The sequence below is a fragment of the Lissotriton helveticus genome, chromosome 4_1 (genome assembly GCF_964261635.1).
Source record: "Lissotriton helveticus chromosome 4_1, aLisHel1.1, whole genome shotgun sequence".
Lineage (NCBI taxonomy): Eukaryota > Metazoa > Chordata > Amphibia > Caudata > Salamandridae > Lissotriton > Lissotriton helveticus.
In genome coordinates, this window is record NC_136063.1 from 720,116,208 (window position 1) to 720,134,378 (window position 18,171).

At 42.8% G+C, this 18,171-nt stretch overlaps 1 protein-coding gene across 4 annotated transcripts in view; it reads left to right on the plus strand.

The window, feature by feature from the left end:
- Window positions 1-18,171, plus strand: part of TRAPPC8 (trafficking protein particle complex subunit 8) — a 1,467,367-nt gene that overhangs the window by 1,202,719 nt on the left and 246,477 nt on the right. For all 4 annotated transcript variants that reach the window (XM_078687367.1, XM_078687364.1, XM_078687365.1 and 1 more), the window contains one exon: window positions 1,466-1,645. In XM_078687367.1, coding sequence (XP_078543493.1) covers window positions 1,466-1,645 — 180 coding nt within the window. The remainder of the gene's footprint in view (window positions 1-1,465; window positions 1,646-18,171) is intronic.

Below are 18,171 nucleotides of genomic sequence, written 5' to 3' on the forward strand. Positions count from 1 at the left end.
TTCATAGGACCCCGTTTCTCCCCGCCATAGGGCTGCCATCAGGGGGCCTACTGACAGTGCGCCACCTTTGAGGATTGCGCTCTGTCAGTGTGCCTCCTGAGGGCATCCTTGCCTCGGCGCCCTCGTCGGTAATACGGCACAGGCACAGAAGCAACGGGATTCCCTCATTTGCATGGGGCACGCCCCCATGCAAATAAGCGAACGCCCCCTGCACATAGCGCTGGTGCTTTGTGCGCCAGACCTATCTGTATTACAGAAGGGGACGCACAAGCTTCTGAGGCCTCTTCTGTAATACCAGAGTACCCCGAGGGTGCTCAAAGCGGGCGCAATCAACCTTTGCGCCCCAGGGGGGCACGCTCCATAATACGGCACCTAATCTTCTGCCCGATTGAAAAAGAGAGGAATTGGCTGCCACACCAGTTTCCCGTTCAACCATTAAAAAACTGAAGCAACTGGCACTTACAGAGCTTGCTGTGATTCTTGAGGATAGGGATTCCTTAAAGGTGCTGTGCCAATTTTTCCAGCCTTAAATGCTAAAGCTTATTTGATCATATTGCCTGTTTAACTTCATTTCTTTTTATTAAAACAAAAAAGGAGTTTGTGAAGGATTTATTATTTCTTGCAACATTACATTGATGTATTTTTAGATTTTAGACTGGCTTGTATTTTTTTCAAAGAAAATAAATGTGATTTTGCCAATAAATCATTTGAATGTGCTGCCCTGCGAATAATGGTAAATTGGATTTTCTAGCAAAAAGTGAAACATATGTATTCTATAATAATTGATCCCGCCGGAACTATAGAGTGGGTGCGATTCCAATTGAGAATCCCCTGAAAAATACAAGCATTACATTTAACTATTTCCTAGTGAGTTCCTGAATAATCGTTACTGTTTTTTGCTTTTTGTTTGTAATTTGTCTCTGTGTTTACAGTCGTCATTGACACAGAGCATTTTTGCTTCTAATCTTCTTGTGTGCACCAACACAATAAAAGTAAATCGATTTTGAAAATGCGTTTGTGCAAGTTAAGGAAAAGTGAATGAGATAAGAATTCGAGTTACCTTACTATTCTTTCGCCAGTGAGGATTTCTATTCCATACACTTGCAGAACCGATTGAGTGTCAGTTAATCCCAGTGATCAGTTTTAAGAAATGTGTTATGATTGCATTGTGATGCACGATTTGACTGTGTCTAACCATGTATTGTTTCCACTTATGCCCATGATTCTCTTTGGTCGTTACTGACCAGCTTGTACCAACATAAAAGCATTTAACTTATTACCCATCCCACATTGTGTTCAGGTTAAAAGTGTAGATGTAGGCTTCCTTTTCTTGAAAGCTGTAGTTGGATTGCTTGATTTGTATCATTGAATTGATACATTTTAATTGACTTAATTTTAGTGATTTTTGCTTACAGAGATGTTTATAATTGATAGCAGATTATGACAACACTTTTTAATTTCACAGATCCTAAGTTCAACCACTCCATGTGCCGACTTTCTTTTCCGAAGCTTACTATCCTCTAAACTGAAAAGAAAAGTGGTGCATGCAAATTCTCATGTTTCTGGAAAATCTTCGTATGATAAAGCAATTCAGCTATTACAGAAGTGCACTGAACTGAATCTAAGTATTATTGTACTATGGAAGGTATGTCTGAGCTGCCTATTTCTTTTTAAATATACCACATTTTTTAATGTGTTAAAGGTTTCAAGAATTCATGAAATGTACTAAAATTATATGCCAGTAGTGTTTATGCACTGGGAATTTCATATTTTAACATAAAATAAAACTGATAATCAAGAACTTCTTTGCCAAAGTTTTATTTTGAGTGTATGTAAAAATGGACTCCGAAGAGCTAGTGTCCTAGACCTAATGCTGTTTCTCACAAAAACACACAAGGGTCAGAACTATGACCAGCACCGATTTTCACTATTAGTACATGCCTATTTAGCAAATATTCCCTTGTGCGACACGGTCGAGGATGTGACCCATATACACCCACCTGAAAGTGACTAATGCCACTTAAACATGTATCACAGAAAGTTGACCCACACCAAGGTTTATATATAGATACTTGTTTTGTACAGTTTATATATATCAAAGTGATAATGAACTTTCAGACAGAATCTTACCACATATAAGAATTTCAAAAAGACTTGATAGTAGAATTTTCAGTTTTCTTTATTCAAGTTCTGAGTTAAAATCCACAGAATTGCTTGTGCCAACGCGTTTCGTCACCACTGTGACTTCTTCAGGGCTAAAAGGAATTTAATTAAAAAACAATACATCACAATACAGTACAAGGAACATTTCTCTACAAACAACAATAGTTAAAACCATACAGGTCACACCTTTCATATCAAGTCTTATCATAAGCACCAGAAGAAATTCTTATACTCTTATCTCAGAGCTTTAGAATACCTATTACTGTGTATACGGTACAAAGGAAAGGGAAGTTGATGTCACCATTCTAACAGTATATTAACATGTACATTAAGGTAGTTGGACGAAGAGAATAGGAGGGGACATTCTGCGAGGACTACCTTCTTCTTTTACAGAGTTTGGTGTTAAGAGCTACACCTATTACTTATAGAGAGGTTGCCCTAAATTGAAAGTAACAGTCACATGAATGAATATACTTGCAGTGCTAAATATCCATTACATTTACAGGAAATTGTTATATTATATTTTCATGCCTCAAAAGTTAAATGTTCAGACGAGATTGCTAGTTAGCGTCAGTCACCATATAATTTCAACCGGTCTAATATCTAAAATTGAAATAATACAGTATTTACCAAATCACAGAAATAATAATACACTGCAAAGCACAAATCAGCTGTTATTCACTGTTGTATATATATATGATGTTGCTTTATATTGTGCTAGGTTATAGTGCTCTGTTTGTGAACATTTTTCACCAACCGTAGAAATTGTCCAAATGTACATCCCAAATGTACTGTGCAAAGTGTGCGTCAGCTCATGAGCTGTGTTAGCCTCTATTTAAAAGGAGCTACTGATGCTGGATTATATGTAGACCTACTAGGTTGGTCACTTCTCCTGAGATAGTTACAATCACCACCACAACTGCCTACAGAAGAATGTACCTTCTATATGATAGTTGTCCATATGGTGGCAGAAGTATTCAATTTACAATTTCCCACACTAGAAATCAGGTCTAATATATTGTTAGAAATGTTTCAGTCCAGGCCCGCCACATCTGAGCCCTTGCTGCATTTCACTGATGCTTTAACAATCACTTTGATGACTGGTTGGATGAAACTATGCCTGTCTCTCCCTGTTATGCGCCCAGTAACTAAGTGACACATACCTGCCCCTGGTGACTCGGAATGGCTGCTAGTGCATGGCATCCCTGAGCAAATTCAATCCTAACGCCTTCCCGCCTGTTTCACCAGATAGGGAGCTGAAGTGCATGGATGCATTCAGTAAGATAGTATTGTCATCTGTCAGTTTAGCCCGGTGGTCTTTAAACATGATCTGGGCAGTTATATGTGCGCCCTGCACATATAACTGCCCAAACCACGTTCAAAGACCACCGGGATAAACTGGCAGATGACAATACTATCTTAGGTCATGGCTAAAAAAACATGACTGCTGTCCCAGAATAATTCAGGGCTACCTTTGTCCAACCGATTGAGGATGTCCACAATGCTGCCAGATATGTACTACAGGCCAGCCTTGACACAGTGGACTGTGCGGGCCATGCCATGAGCAGAAGTGTTGTGCTCAGGTGACATGCCTGGGTGCACTACTGGATTTTCAAGCAATGGCAATTTGTGGACATGCCCTTTGATGGATCCGGGCTCTTTGAGGAAGCGTATGACTCAGTGCTAGAGTGTGTCAAAGACAGTCACATTATGGTCTGCTCTCTAGGTTTGCTCTTACCAACCCATCAGTTTCACCAGCAGTACAGAACGTTTAGAGGCAACTAGCGGGTTCAGACCTTTTGACAGAGGCAGTCCTCACAGCCAGTGCAGCAGCCATCTCCGTCGTTTCACAGTTCTAGAGAATGGACTGGTGACTGAGTCTGCGGACACTATCAAAGACACCATTCCTGCACCTCCTCTCCAGCCAGTGCAGATTCTTCCAAGATGCTTTCCTCTTACAGATCCACACGCAGCTAAATAGGGTAAGAAAAGATTTTTGTTCAATTCAACTGGAATTTGATCAATTTCATCCCTCCATTTCATTCCACCTGCCCTAACTGAAGTTTGACACTTTATGCCACGATCCTTCGGCAGGAATTCAAGATGCCTCTGTCCATACTGGCCAACAAGGGTTACCGAACTCTGGTAATGGCGAGGAGTGTTACCCCCTGCTACTTCCTGGTACCTACAAAAGGAAGGTCGGCTCAGGACGATTTAAGATCTTCACTGTCTGAATGTCTTCTTGGGGAATAACAGTAAATGCTCAGTCTGGTCCAAGTTCTTGTCACCCTCGATCGAGGAGATTGGTTGATGCCCTTGGATTTGCAACCTGCCTACTTTCTTCTGCCCATCCTGTCCTATGGTTCGTGGTGGGATCGGCGCATTTCCAATTAGCCATCCTGCCTGGTCATCATTGGCCATCTTCGCCAGTCAAAGATACATGTATTCTTGATTGTAGAACCCTGCCTGATAGCCATAAACTTAGAATATGCCCACCCAAGTGCAAGGATTTTACATCACTTTTTTAACGTAAAAGTATAAGTCTGTAGATAGAGATAGGCACCTCAGTGTTCCAAAATCTGGTGACACCTCCATAAGACAGGTCAGCATTTAATGCATTTTTTTTTATAACAAAACCTCCTTTTACACAGTGCAAAGACAACATTGCAGCCCTAGATCGTGGGTACTCTCAAACATTTTCCGAGGGGTCAAAAAGCTTGGTCTGTATTGTGACCGAAGGCCCTATTTATGCCGGCAGTGGCGGTCGACGGGGAGGGGTTTGGCGGTAAGGTGGCTGTAGGGGAAGTGAAGCATATGCATCTAGTGGCTGAATTGCACAATACATTTTTTTTTTTTTTAAAGTAGGATTAATCCCGCTTTCCCACTTTACCAAATTGTGGGATCCTGGGCAAATATTTTATTTCACTTTTCTTCCTTTTTCTTCATTATCATATATAAGAGGACCTGCAATGCATGACCTATGGATGTGTGCTTTACAAAACCTGTTCCTATGTTTGATTTAATAAAGTATAATGTTGTTCTTGTATATTATTTAATCCTGGCCACCCAGAGTTCACATAACAACTGACGTGCCCATTATTTCACTATTGGTATTGTTGTCAAGCTGGGAGGGACTAATATTTCAAAATGCATGTTTGAAAATAATTCTCAAAGCCCTGATAAAATCTGATGTACTAGAGTGAAACGGTTCTGCATGTTAATGAAATACAAGTTTGAAGAGACTATCATTTTTACATTTTTGCTGCGAGATGCCTTAAATGCTTTCCTAAATTTAAGGACTCCCTAGTTACTTCGTTTCTTTAACCTCAATGTACTTTTAAATAAATACTTGCTTGTTTATTTTTACATTTTTTAAAGGTTTAGTGCCGGCTCAAATAAAGAGCATCCCGGGGCCGTACTTTGAGTGTCATTTCCCTAGATGAACAAAATGTGTTACACTATCAACAAGTAACCTAATCTTTCTTGAGAGAAAGAGAAAAATAAGGAAAAGATGCCAGTTAGGTCAAAGGTGCACTCGCTAAAAACAGCTTACTCTGCCCCTTTAAAGTTCCAGCAGGTTCCATCTTCCAGCATGCACTGTACTGGCAGTTTGCATCATAGCCTTTTTCTTTTTAAATGGCAGTATTTAATGTGTTGCATAAGAAAATGATGTTGATAATATTGACAACCTGGTAGGAGAGCAGGTTGTTTATGACTTCAATGAGGACACCTACGATGCAAAACTAGGATTACAAGTAACGTTTTCTTCATCATAGAATCTTCGCTGATAGTCATAAACGTGTAACAAAATAATAGAAAGTATCCTCCATCATGCAGTTGTCAATCACACAAATCAGCACTATAAAAAACGCATAAGGGTAGATCTAAAGTAACCTTACCTAAGTGGTTCTTTAATACTGCTTTGCCTACTTCAATTCTGTCTTTATTCGATCTCAACAAAGATCATAAATGATACACACATTACAAATTATCTCATGGTTTAAAAAAGAATAAATATATATTTCAGGACTAAAAAACACATACAACATTACAAACTTTAAAAACGCACCACAATAGTATACCTTACTTAATTCAGCTCCATTGGGAATTACGATATTTTGTTTGGGAGCAGGGACGGGAATAATTTTTAAAAAACGGGACCTATAGTGCAAATAACAAACATTACATCAATTAGAATGACATACTTTCTTAATACTAAAGTGCATTTCAAGGAAAACAACCAGATAAATTATGTATATCATAATCATTTGATGGGCAGCATAATAGCTTGCTAAAACATAAAACTATTTCTCTGTGATAGAATGCGTTTCAAAAAGCAGCCAACCCGATGCCGTGTCATAATCGTTTAGTTGCTTAGTATGAGCAGGACTGCTTTGCATTTTGAGAACTTATACCTACTTAGCAGGTGCAATAAAATATTCTAGTATAGGGTAGGTAATATCTTCAAAAAAATATGAAATGCAGTAAGAACTGAGGCGATTTCTCATCGCATGGGCAAATAGATGTGTCATAAGAGGAGTATTGCCATAGTGGAAAACATAACTGCCAACGAATCGTACCCAGTCTAAATCTAATCAGCATTGTTTGTTTATTGCCGTAGCAGAAACATAACAGCCAACAAATCGTACCCAGTCTAAATCTAGTCAGCATTGTTCATTTACTAACATTCTGTACAAAATGTTAATACGGCGCTGTCCCTTCTTTCATCTGAATTGCACAGTAATCTCTCAAACCGGTTTTACCACTTCAACCGCCACCCTGGAGGACTGTCTGTGCTTTAAAAAACAATCCTGAATGCAGATTTGATCATTTTTTACTATTACATCGGGAATCTCAAATAGGTGTACAACCCAGGGATCAAAAAGTATCCCTAATGTACTTTAGCCACGGAATTTTTATTCCATTTCACTGTAAAGGCAGTCTCTTATGATTGCCAGTTTAATCTCCGCTTCACTATTCACCCATATTGAGCACCAGAGATTCAGGGGGGCTAGATTAATAAAATCTTGTACATAGGCCAACCCTAATTCCTGGTGCAAGCAGAAGTGTGGAGTCAATAGGGGAACCTCCAACCGGCGACAACAGAGCCTGTTCTCCTCAACCTGGATCGCCCCAACCTCTCTATATCCCCAGATCCCCATGCCATATGTCACAGTTGGAATACACTTACTTTTGTAAACCTCCAGAATTGGAGCAACCGGTTTTCTGCCAGTACATGCAGCAAGGGAAAAGGTAATACCAACTGCACTAGGAAAAAGAGCTATCCTGCTTCTAAGGCGGGGGAGCACGAAGAGGCCTCGTCAAAATCCAGGCCAAGGTGTGGAAAGGAGTTCATCCTACCAAATTTCCTTCCTTCAATACTTAAGGTGCGGGTTTTAGTGTTTCTGGGACCGCACGTCATTGTATAAGTGTTCGTTAAATTTGTCTCCAAGTCAAGCTCCTTCATTATGGTCACTAAGCTTGAAATTAAAATCTTGAGGCCATTGGCCATCCTGGCAAGAAGTACTGCGTCATCCGCATATAATGACGCGGCACGGTCTTTTCCCCAACCAGGGGTACATTTGCTTCAGCTGTAACCAGTACTCTTTTTAGGTCAATAATATAAAGCAAAAAGAGAATGTGGGCAAGTACACATCCTTGGCATACTCCTCGTTTAACTTTAAATGGTAGTGTGCACTCGCCGGCATTTCGAAACCTAACCGAGGCTGAAAGATCAAGGTAAAGGAGTCTTCGGAGAGCGACCAAGCCTTTCTCTACACCCAGGGATACCAGGCTAGCCCATAATTAGGACCTGTTGACGCAATCAAATGCGCTTGACAGGTCCATAATTGCTGTTTTATATTTAGCCACCATAAGGTGCCTATTAAAACAGCTTTATTGTCCTCAAGTAAGCTGTAATGGCTATTGAAAGTATGTGTTCACATTTAAGGTAGCTGCTTTGCAAATCTCTGTAACTGAAACAGGGAAAGGCTTGTTAGCTATTTGATAATAACAGGTAGTACATGACACTACCCGTCTAGCAATAGTCTGTTTGGTCGAATCTATGTCAGTTTTGAGTGCCCCATTATTGACTAAAAGATGGTTTGTCTTGGAAAATCTTTTGTTTCTAAATAAAATCTAATTTCTCTCCGGACATCCAAAGAGTGAAGAGACCTCTCTGCTAGTGAAGAGAAGAGTGAAAAGTAGGATTGCTTAAAAACTGGTAGCAATCTTCTGTGATTTAAATAGAACTCTGAAATGACCTGAGGTAGAAAAGAGGGGTATGGCCTCAAGAATACTCTTAATATGGTGAAATACAGTGCTTGGGTCTACTGATTGAAAGGGCTTGAAGTTAGATATACCCTTTTTGCAGAATCATTTGCATCTAACAATGCAGTCTTTCACATTAGGGTCTTCAATGACAACTTGTGTCTGTGTTCAAAAGCAGGAGCCCTTAGTTTTAATAAAACGGGATTAAGCTCTTATGAGGGACGAGGATGTCTTGTTGAATGAAGCTTCAAGCCTTTCAGAAAATCTTTAAAGGTTGAAATTGTAAAGAAAGACGCCAGACAGACCTACCTGCTTGCCGTGAGGGGAACGGCCGACGCCCAGGTCTTCTCAGCCGTGAGGGGAACGGCCAGCATCAGTTCTTCATTGCCGTGAGGGGAACGGCCAACGCTGCACTACACTCCCCAGCAGCCCCGGCACCTCGGCGCTCCTGTGACGCTCCTGCAGCGCCCGCTAGCGCTTAACAGCGCGGTGCACCGAGCGGGGAGCGGGGGACGCCAGACAGACCTACCTGCTTGCCGTGAGGGGAACGGCCGACGCCCAGGTCTTCTCAGCCGTGAGGGGAACGGCCAGCATCAGTTCTTCATTGCCGTGAGGGGAACGGCCAACGCTGCACTACACTCCCCAGCAGCCCCGGCACCTCGGCGCTCCTGTGACGCTCCTGCAGCGCCCGCTAGCGCTTAACAGCGCGGTGCACCGAGCGGGGGACGCCAGACAGACCTGCCTGCTTGCCGTGAGGGGAACGGCCGACGCCCAGGTCTTCTCAGCCGTGAGGGGAACGGCCAGCATCAGTTCTTCATTGCCGTGAGGGGAACGGTCAACGCTGCACTACACTCCCCAGCAGCCCCGGCACCTCGGCGCTCCTGTGACGCTCCTGCAGCGCCCGCTAGCGCTTAACAGCGCGGAACACCTCCCGCGTCGCGGGACGCGCGCGGGCGACGCCGGGCTGAGCCCGGGCAGAGGGCGGGCCGTCTGAGGCCGTCAGAGGCAAGAGGAGGCTGGGCTGGGTCAGAGACCCTATGTGAATCCCACGGTGCCCTAAAAACTACATGGTAAAGTGTCTGATATAGCGCTGAAGGTCTACTGTGTATATATTGAGATACTGGGTGCCAAGTTGTTGTTGATATCTACGTCTCGACCCAAATATTCATTATATTAATCAGCCTCATGTCGGGACCAAAGAAAGATAAGCCTTCTACAGGGGTAGGTCCTCTTGACAACTTCTTTGTAAAAAAGGTGAATAAAATCATCAATGACAGAAGGGCCTCATTGGGTAAAGGTGTTTCATCGGATTGTGATCGTTCTATAGTGGGTCTAACCTCTTTGGAGGCTCCACTGGAGAACGAAAATAGTATTGATTGTGGGGCGGGTGCAGTAAGAGTAGCTAGTGCAGCAGAAGCACTGATCCTTCTGGCTCCCGACACAATAACTTCCGATAAATCATCTTCGGGCTCTGAGGAAGAGGAGATAGTAGAGCATAAAAGTACGAGACCTGTCAGAACCTGCAGAAAGCAGCAAAATAAAAGGGGGGGCAAGACCGCACTCAAGAGAAGGGGAGATACTTATCTGCATGACAGCCATATCTCCCATGAGGTGATCTCGAGCGTGGAGGGTAAAAATGAGGCTAATGTGACTCTGAGCCCTGTGCAGTTTGGCTTGCTAATTAAAACTATAGAAGCCAATATTGAATCAAAACTTGAGGTATCCCTTAACTCTTTAGCGGCCAAACTGGACACTGCCAACGCTGAAATAAAAAGACTAGGAGGTCTGATAGAGCAGTTGGCCCATCCTGTTAAGGTTAACCCCCCGCCCCTTTCAACTAGTATAGTGAATTTAGAGGATGCTGGGAAAAATACTACTAAAGTGTCTAATCCATCTTACTCACCTCGACAGGTCAGCAGAGCCGACATTGATCCCATTGTTCCCTCGGTCCCTTCTCCCTTGCCAGTAGCTACCTCTGTTATACATCTTAAGCCAGGTCCCGTTCAAAACCTGAACTCCACGCTAAGTAGGCGAAGCAATTTTATTAACTTACCCCCGGACTGTGCTCCCTACGTAATTGTGCTGACAAATGTCCCGCTTTATACCCCGGACAGAACCGACTCTCATGAGGAATCTCACGATTCTCTCAAAAATAAAGTGGTAGCTTGGCTAAGTTCAAACTGTGGTTACCCTACAAAATTTGTTGGTGAAATCATCACAACCAGGAGGGTAAACTGGATCGGTCCCTCGAGAAAAACCTGTAGAGGAGATTGTGTGGTAGTCAATTTTAAATATCCACAACACGTGGCCACAGTCTTACTACGGGCGGCATCAATGTCGAATGATGGCAACGGTATTCAAGCGCGACCTTTGGGTTATTTTTATAACCATCTCACTGTAGCCTCTGCCCCTAGACAAGGACTAAGTCCCTTTACTCCAGTCGGGCCCAGGTCGGCATGCCAAAGCCAGGGACAGAGAAGGGATAATTTGTTCAGTTTTGGACCCCCCATTGTAACACACAATAGATTTGATGCTCTATCGGGACTTGACCTCTGTGACTGACGGGGGGCCGGAGAAGGTATAGCGGACGAAGTCCCTGTGGAAACTGTCTCTGTGTCTCCTGTACCTTCTTCCGGTGAGGTTTGTAACATTCCGATTGAGGTCAGTCCTATAAAAGGGGACATGGTTAGGTTGTTATCCTGGAACATTGCTGGCTTACGGTCAAAGAAGGGTGACCCAAACTGGTCGAATTTCATAAAGTTTTATGACATTATTGCCATTCAAGAGACTTGGGACATGGAGTGCGATTATTGGCTGGATGGCTTTACTTCCTATTTTGTACCGGCCCTGCCCTCCTCAGTAGGCCGGAATAAAGGAGGTCTTCTGACGCTGGTATCGGTGAACATTAAGGGCAAAATTAAAGTGATTGATTGTGCTACTCATAATTTTCTTGTTTTAGAGATAACTTTGGATGATGGCTGTAAAATGCTTCTTATTAATTGTTATAATGCACCGAACGGCTATCCTGACACTGTGCATCTCCTATGGTTAGCAGATTTTTTAATCCTTTACAAGGAAAAGCAAACCACTTATTGTTATTTTATTTTGATGGGTGATTTTAATGTACATTTATGTTTAAATTGCGCTCTAACGGATGCAGATGTGCCTGATAGTGTTCCCCCCCCTCATTTAGAACATACTCAGAAGGGAGTGGTCCTTGAAAACTTATTAATTGATAATGAATTGTATGAGGCAGAACTTTATGATAATAGGACACGGGTTGCCACATACACGGGAAGGGCCTGTGACTCGATAATTGATTTTATTTTTGTATCTTTAGGTCTCCTTAAGCATGTGTTTTCCTACAATGCTATTGCTATGCCACTGAGTGATCATAATCCCGTGGGGTTGGAGCTGGCAAACGGTTTGCTAAAGTTAAAATCGTTAGTTACCCCTCAGGTTATACTGCCGCTAAAGGTTAAGGATCAGGGGAGAAGAATTAAATGGGAAAAGGTAGTTCCTGAAGTTTTCTTCTTAAACATAACTGCTCTGGCGGTGGCAGATCTGAATGTTTGTGCCAATCCCCTCTCCAGGAGGGAGGAGGTTATATCCTCCTTCGAAGGTGTTTGTCGGTCAGTGGCCATAAACCTAACAGTCAAAGGTCAGGGGGGAAAAAATAAACCGGCGAAGGGCTGGTTTGATAACAACTGTAGTAAGGCCCATAACCTCTTGAAGAAAGCACTTAATACTCGCCCGAGGGATAAAGCTCTAGTAGTGCAACTAAGAAAGGATTTTACTAAGGCAATCAAAACTCGTAAAAATGAAATAAAGAGCGATGCCTGGGTAGAACTAATGGACAAAGCCTCCCTTAAAAACAGTGCAAAGTTCTGGTCAATTATCAATACTCCTCTGTTTACTGGTGATCAAAATACTGTGCTGGAACTTAATATTTCTGAGGTAGATTGGCTTACCCATTTTGAAAATATATATGGTAGCATTTTGGAGCCGGAACCCTTTGTAGCCCCTATGTCTGATACCCCCATGGAGCCTGTGAGTTTTGATATAGCTGAAGTGCTAAGAGCATTGGAGGACACTGCAGGACGAAAGGCCCCGGTTCTCGATGGGGTCCCAGCGGACATGTTTAAGGCAGATCCGTTGTTTTGGGCAAATATCCTCACTAAGGTTTTTAATGCTTCTGCTATAGTAGGATTCCCGTACACCTGGTCCTCAGCTACGATAATTCCGGTATTCAAAAAAGGGCAGAGAGGAGACCCTAGATGCTACAGACCTATATCTCTGCTGGACTCCTCTGTTAAAATCCTAGGGAAGGTTGTCCTGGCGAGAATAGCATCTTGGGCCAAAGGGAACAATATCCTATCCGAGGCACAATATGGTTTCAGGTCAGGGAGGAGCACAGAGGATCAATGCCTCAATCTCCACCTGATAATTTCCAAATATACAAAGGCAAAAAGGGGAAAGATATTTTTAGGCTTTATGGATTTATCCACAGCCTTTGATCTTGTAAATAGATCTAGGCTGTGGGCAATGCTCCTGAAGTTGGGTCTTGATAGTTCCCTGGTACATTTCCTGGCGGAGCTCCATAAAGATCTGAGAGCCTGCATCAGAATGACAACAGAAGGGAAATGTACGGCAAGTTTTAGATCAACCAGAGGGGTCCGTCAGGGCTGTATACTGGCCCCAATGTTATTCACGTTATATGTGAATTCATTGGAGGATGACCTAATGGCAGCCACGCAGGATATTCCGAGCATGGGGGGCGCACCAATTCCGGTGCTCCTCTATGCCGATGATGCGGTGTTAATTGCCAGGACCCCAATAGCCCTGCAAAAGTTACTTGATTCATTTGGAAATTTTATGTCTAGCCTTGACTTGGTGATTAATAGTAATAAATCCCATACCATGACAGTAGGTTGTTCAAAAAATAAAGTAAAAACCTTCCTTTGTGATGGTGAGGTTATCACTAGTGTTAAGGTTTTCACCTACTTGGGTGTTATCTTTGATCAAAGGGGTACTTGGTCACCGCAGATAACAGCGAAAGTAAATGCGGTGAGAAGTTCTTCCTCTGCAACTCTGGGGTTCGCAAAGAGATTAGGGGGAAAACCCATTGAGGCTATCTTGGCTATTTACAAAGTCAAGACTGCCGTTATTGCCAAATACGGGGCTGCAATTTGGGGATATGTAAAATCTGACCGTATTCAAACTGAGGAAAATAAATTTTTACGTTCATTGCTGGGCCTACCTCAGTCGACCGCTACCTATTCCCTACACCTTGAGCTTGGTCTTGGTTAAATTCTAGACATGATATATCTAGCTCCGCTCTTGATGTGGATCAAGCTCTGGCTAAATCCAAACCTTAGCCTTAACCACAAGATCATTAAAGATTGTCTTACTTTAGACCATTGGAGGGATATTCAATGGCTGTCTTATGTGGAGTCTGTGGCTGCAAAGCTGGGACGCCCTGAGATCTTTGACAGCCCAGAATCCCTTTGTAAAGCAGATCTAATGTGGGTGAAGTCCAACTTTAACAGGCTCAGTGTGGCCGCGCGTGAAACGGTCGAGCTATGCAAACCCTCTGGGAGGGCCCATGTAATGATAACTACATCTCTTGAGCTGGCTCCTTACTTGTCAGTGGTCACAAACTTTTTCCATAGGTGGCTACTAACCAAGTTTCGCTTTAACCAAATGTACATGGTTTTGTGGGAGGAGAAAGACTGGTGTAGGCTAGAGGAGTCGTCCCCATGTAAATGTTATGGTTTTTCCTCCCAGGACAATGCGCACTTCCTGTTTTTTTGTTCATTTTATGATGTTCCTCGGATGCATTACTTAAAACCAATATTGAAGGAGTTGAGTTTTACGCAGTATAAGCCGGCTTTGTTATATTTACAGATGTTGGATTCTCCTGTTATTATGTTCTGTACTGCTAGTTTCCTGGCTGCATCTGTAAGAAGTAAAAAACTACGGTTAAGATCGGACTTCCAATGCTGAAAGCTAGTTAAGTCTTGTTTATTGTACTGTTGAGCGCAAACTGAAATGAATTTGTGTAATTATTTTCTTTTACCTGTCTTTTAACCTTTGACATGTTTAATTCTGTATTAACTGATTTTAATATTGTATTAATTGTTTTTAATAAGTCTAGAATACTTTTATGATTTTAACTAATCGAATAAAGTGGTTTTGACTGACTGACTGACTGACTGACCTTTAGGAAGGTATTTTACCTTATTCAATGATAATGGTAACAAGATGGACTTTAATTGAAGAATTTAGAAGTCTTCCGTTAAGACAACCCTCTGTTTTAGCTCTTCCATCTCCTGAGACATAGCCCCTAATTTACATGACATCTCCTGGAGTGATGACCGGGTCTTGCTACTGTCCTCCCGCATCTGTTGGTAGTGAGATTGAGCTTCGAATTTTTGTTCACTAAGTAGTTGCAAAATCATCTGGAATGACGAGGATACCTCCCCTTGCAAGTTCCAATTGATAGGTGTGTCATTTTGAGAGGAATTTAAGGAGGGTATATTATTATTGTTATCTGCCCCTATCAGAGCAGAACCAGTATCTTCCGTTACTGCTAAGGCTGGAGCTGGCCTGGATAATACAGATACAAAAGTAGGTATGGGAGCTATTCTGGGAAGCAGGGGGGAGAAGAGAGGAATCTTCCGTTGTTTCCATTATAGTAATTGCAGTGTCTAATCCATCAACCCCAGCCACAATGGGGGTTGTCCTATCAACAGGGCAGTTTGTTTCCCCTGATATAGCAGCTGCCTCAGTAGGACTGTTCCCTGAAAGCCTTAACGCCATAATTTTGAAACCCCCCTTAGCCTGAACACATTTCCTTATAGGGCTATTCTCCGCTATCGCTATTGCAGTAGTAGGCTTTAATTTATTTACCATCTTCCTCGCCTTATTCTTAACTTTACCTCTACCTCTATCTTTCCTTACACTATTGATTTTATCCTTAGTTAAGCCCAAAGATGTAGGTGTACTATTTCCTGGGTCAGGGAAGTCACTATAATCCTCGTCCGTTTCAGCTCCCTCCAAATGTTCAGCCTGCTCGGTCTCCTCAGCCCCCTCTGCTTCCCTAGTACTCTCCTCTCCTACAACTAATAGTTGCCCAGACTCCGTTATTAACCCCTCACCTCCCAGCAGTTCCTTACCACATAACCCTTCCGAGTCCTCAATCAGTGCTATTGAAGTCAATAAAAGTGGCATAATATTAGCATTAGCATTCTTGTTAGTCTCTGGTTGCACCTCAAGTTGAGTCTGAGTATTTATACTGAAGGCACAGTCTTTAAGCAAAGTTGTATTCATTTCCACAACATCATTAGATATGCTGGCAGAGGTTTTTGAAGCAGTGGTACCATTGCTCTCCCCATTTGTTGAATTAGAAACAATGTTACCCTGTAGCCCCTGGAGACCGGGGGCATCCGGTAACATTGTAGAATCAGCAGCGGCGGGATTTAATATATGTTTGTCAGGCATCAAATTAGGTTTAACAAAGAGCGGTAAACTGAGAAGTGGCTTACTGGCATTCAGTCCAAGTTTCTCCTGCTTTCCCGTTTTCTTCCCGCCGTCTGGAATCTGCACAACCGCCCCTTCATCGGTAGCTCCTGCCGCCATTAATGTAGTTATTGCAGATACCGCCTCATTATCCACAACGTTGTTCGCTCCCGCCTGTTTTGTGGTTCGGGTATTCCTTGTTTGAGGTTTTGGCGCCATTACGAGCAAGTCCGTTACTGCCGCTGATGAGCCCGAGCCCAGCCCCCAGTGAGCCGGCAAGCTGAACCAACCGAGCGCCGTCCAGCCGTTTGACGCTCCAGGGGTAAGACGCGGGTGCCGGATAGACCGGAGCAGCTCCCTCACCCGGTTCTCAATTGATTTCAGCCGCAGCATTCAGTTCCAACTCCAGCTCAGCTCCGTGTTCTTCCGATGCTGTGCCGTACGGCAGGTGAGCCGTTACTCTCTTGCAACGGGTAATCTTCAGGTAATCTTCGGTTCTTACACAGTCTCTCCCTGTCGCAGTCAATCGCTCCAGGTAAGCTCCGTTGTGTCAAGAGGAAGGGATTTTGTAGTAAGCAAATATTAAATTAGGTCCTAGCTGGTTGTAGAATTACGAGTCCTAGTCAGCACGGCCGGACCCTTCAGAGCCATTCTCTGCACTGGCGGCGTCAATCGCCATCTTGGACCTCGCTGATGCCTGATTAGGGTTGTGTTAACGGAAGAAAAATCAACTCACTCTGAAACAGTAATAAACAAACATGAGGCGCAAATCCGTCAAATGCATGTCAAACTTGAAGACTTGGAAAACCGACAACGAAGACAGAATCTTCGAATATTTGGCATAGTGGAAGGGGCCGAGGGAGCTGATCCCAGAGCATATATTGTACACTTATTTCTGAAAGCATTCCCTGAATTATCAGACTGGGATTGGGACTCACAAATACAGCGAGCCCATCGACTTCCTCTGATTCAAAGAAATAAGGGTAGTCAATACCCGCGCCCTATTTTGATATGTATAGGTAATTTTCTACTTCAACAAGCAATCTCATTAAAGGCAAGACCGAACACTCCAGTTACTACTGATTCAGTTAAGTTTTTTGTTAGATCGGACTTGATTAAACTTACTATGGAGTGGCGATGGAAATTGCGACAATACATTGATCCAATAAAGGAACTGGGGGGCCAGGCTTTTCTGCAAGAACCAGCCAAGCTAAAGGTTTTAAAGAATGGCCGTGTATATTATTTCTTGGATGAAAGGGAGTTTGAACAAATTATGGGTAAATGGAAGCCGGAAAAAAATGGTCTATGAACTATGCCTTGTGTACTTGCCTTATGAATAATAATGAATTATTGAATTGAATTATTTTAGATAGAGGTTGAATATGATGGTGATTGGATTTTGGGCATTTATTGGCTAAAAGAAAAGAAGGAAGAAAGGAAAGGGAAAGGATTCTTTGCATTTTTTTGGGGGGGGGGGAGATATTGCAGGATCTGATACCTAGCGCTGAGAGTGTAGGTATGTATGGCCGGATCTACGGAGCCGTGACTCTGCTTTTTGCTGCCACTACAGCGGCAGTTGGGTTAATGGGGGGACCTGCACGTAGGTACAGAATTGGGAGGGGGTGGGGCAGAGTTCTGCAAGGTAGGGACAGAGGGATTTTGGGTGGTTCAGGGTAAAAAAAAGCATCATCGGGACAAGTAAATTAATAACACTATGGCGAAGCAAGGTCGATTTGTTTGTTTATATTGAATTCAAGGACAGGAAAACACACTATATCAAATGTATCAATTAAAGTGTTTGGTATGGAATGTGGCGGGTTTAAATAGCAGGATTAAAAGAAGTCTTGTGTTTGAAGAGCTTAAAATGTATAATCCTCATATAGCAGTAATAACTGAGACTCCTATAGCATACAAAGATAGGAAATTATTTAAACAATTGGGCTATGATATTCTAGTATGTACTGATTTTAATGCTTCAATTAGGGGGGTAGCAATTCTAAAACATAAACAGCTTAAGGTAGAAGTAGATAAAACACTAACGGATAAAGCCGGCAGGTGGGCAATGGTACAGTTAAGAATTGAAGGCCACAAATATACTATCTGCGGCATCTATGCGTCTAATTCAGACGAGCCTGGAATTATTGATCAGATTAATTTGGAGCTGCTTAGTTGGGAAGGGGAGCGCATGGTTCTGGGAGATTTTAATTGTATTATGGA